Here is a 1,785-nt window from a genome sequence, read left to right as displayed (position 1 = left end):
TGTCATGATCAGTCCGGACCTGAGACCCGCGGTCCTCCTTAGACCGGGTATCCGTAGTTCCTGTCGCAGCGCGGGGGGCAGTGAGGGTTCAGCCAGTACTCCAGGTTGGTCTCCCGGGCCCTCTGGTCCAGAACCTGCATGTAGAGCATGTGCTCCTGCATGGGGGGGACCGTATTTAAGCAAAGAATTGAAATTAGGAGTCACAATTAACACAAAAAACTTTATTTTACAATCAAAAGATTAAAACTCATTTCAACATCAACACAGAAGAAAAACATTTTCTGCAAAAAGAAGTCAGAAAATAAAACAGAAGTTTATTTATTGTCAAAAAAACAAGATAAAGATTTCATGATTTAATTGCGGAACAGCGCCACCCTGTGGATAACTGAGGGAAATCACGCAGATAAATGATAGGTACTGTATATACGGTATGAAGCAGAACTAAGGTATAAAAGTTGAACTTTTTGTTTAATGACTCATCAGAAAACATCACAAGTCTTTAGTAACATTTTAATAAAACATCTTAAAATAAATTTAAAGCAATAAACTAACATTCTGCAGGAAGTATTAATTGTTCTCAAGCTYAAAGAAGAAATATGAAATATCTGTTTGTTTTATTTCAGGCTGTTCTAAATTAGTTTCTTCAAACCAGCTGATAAACAATAAAACCTTTCATTAGTTTATCTTCATCCTGACTGGATCATACCCTCATCGGCTCGTCGGGGTGTCCGGCCTTCGGGGGTCTGTCCTGTCTCTTGCTGCGGAGAAGCTGCTTGGCAAACTTCTCCTTGATGACAGGGTTTGCATCTGAGAGAAAAAAAAAACTTTTTATCCTGTGAACCATTCGCTCAGTTCTCCTCCTGCAGCTCGTCAAGAAACACCACTCGATTCTGAAAAAGCTGGCAGAAGCATTTCTTATTAGCAGCAGTCCATAAACATCTGATGGTGTTTTTAGATGCTCAGATGCACCCCTATACCATCAGAGAGGCATGCTTTTGAACTGTGCTCTGATAAAATCCTAAATGGTCATGTTTCATAATATGTTGCAGATTCAGGGCTATAAAAAGAAAATAACTCTGGTTGTGAGTCAGAGTTTGTTCTTGCTTGTTTTTAAGCTCAAATAGCTTTGAGTTTATTTTAAGTTTGTCTTTTCATAAAGGCAGCAGCTGTTTTGGTCTCAGCAGAACCAAACCGCTGAGGTTCTGTTCAGCTCTGTTGACTACCCGACACCACAGGAGCTGCTTTCACTGCACAGCGAGGGGGGTTCTCTCTAAACCCCCTCCCTCCAGTCCTGGGGGCCGGGTGGGCAACAAAAGTTCTCATTCATCCTCCTGGCTGAAGAGAAGAGTCGGAGCGCCTCCTGCAGGCAGCAGCAGGGAGCTGCAGCCCAGTTTTGTCAACAAGAGAGCAGAACTTCTGWTGGTTCTGCTGCTGAGGCCTGAAAACAGCCCAAACTAACAAGCAATCAGAACTGTTGCTATTTGAAATAATACCAAAATATTACAAAAATATCTCAAATAAATCATTTTCCCACTGTGAAAACATGTTTTTCTTTAACGAGCATACAAACGATCCACAGCTGTAAATAAAAACTTGTAGAAAAACATGAAAATGTTTTTTTAATCTAAAAGTCTTCCTGTACCTGAGCAGCAGGTCAGCAGCAGCGGGACGAGCAGAAAAACCAGCAGCTTCTTCATCTTCATCACCTCCTCCTGCCTGAGTCTTCACAGCTGTGAGCTCCAGAGTCCAGGGGTGAAGGAGAGCATTCTCCTCCTCCTCCTCCTC

The 1,785-nt window shown here is 42.2% G+C and overlaps 1 protein-coding gene across 1 annotated transcript; it reads right to left on the bottom strand.

Annotated features, from left to right (window-relative positions):
• Positions 1-19: 19 nt before the first annotated feature.
• cunh17orf67 (chromosome unknown C17orf67 homolog) lies at positions 20-1,750 on the bottom strand. Its single transcript, XM_014018303.1, has 3 exons — positions 1,643-1,750; positions 707-807; positions 20-155 (listed from the first exon to the last, which is right to left on the bottom strand). The coding sequence occupies exons 1-3, from the start codon at positions 1,701-1,703 to the stop codon at positions 39-41; spliced, it is 279 nt and encodes a 92-aa protein (XP_013873757.1). The 5' UTR covers positions 1,704-1,750; the 3' UTR covers positions 20-38.
• Between the last annotated feature and the right edge of the window lie 35 nt (positions 1,751-1,785).

The sequence above is a fragment of the Austrofundulus limnaeus genome, unplaced genomic scaffold (assembly GCF_001266775.1).
Source record: "Austrofundulus limnaeus strain Quisiro unplaced genomic scaffold, Austrofundulus_limnaeus-1.0 Scaffold189, whole genome shotgun sequence".
In the NCBI taxonomy this organism is placed as follows: domain Eukaryota; kingdom Metazoa; phylum Chordata; class Actinopteri; order Cyprinodontiformes; family Rivulidae; genus Austrofundulus; species Austrofundulus limnaeus.
The sequence above is the reverse complement of the archived record's forward strand: the minus strand, read 5'-3'. Positions and strand labels throughout refer to the sequence as shown.

What these genes read in the sequence shown, in the direction of transcription:
- cunh17orf67 (XM_014018303.1), bottom strand. Translation starts at nt 1,703, where the DNA reads ATGAAGATGAAGAAGCTGCTGGTTTTTCTGCTCGTCCCGCTGCTGCTG. An exon ending in GCTGCTGACCTGCTGCTCAG is followed by an intron (nt 808 to 1,642) that starts GTACAGGAAGAC and finishes TTTTTCTCTCAG; the next exon opens with ATGCAAACCCTGTCATCAAG. An exon ending in ACCCCGACGAGCCGATGAGG is followed by an intron (nt 156 to 706) that starts GTATGATCCAGT and finishes CCCCCCATGCAG; the next exon opens with GAGCACATGCTCTACATGCA.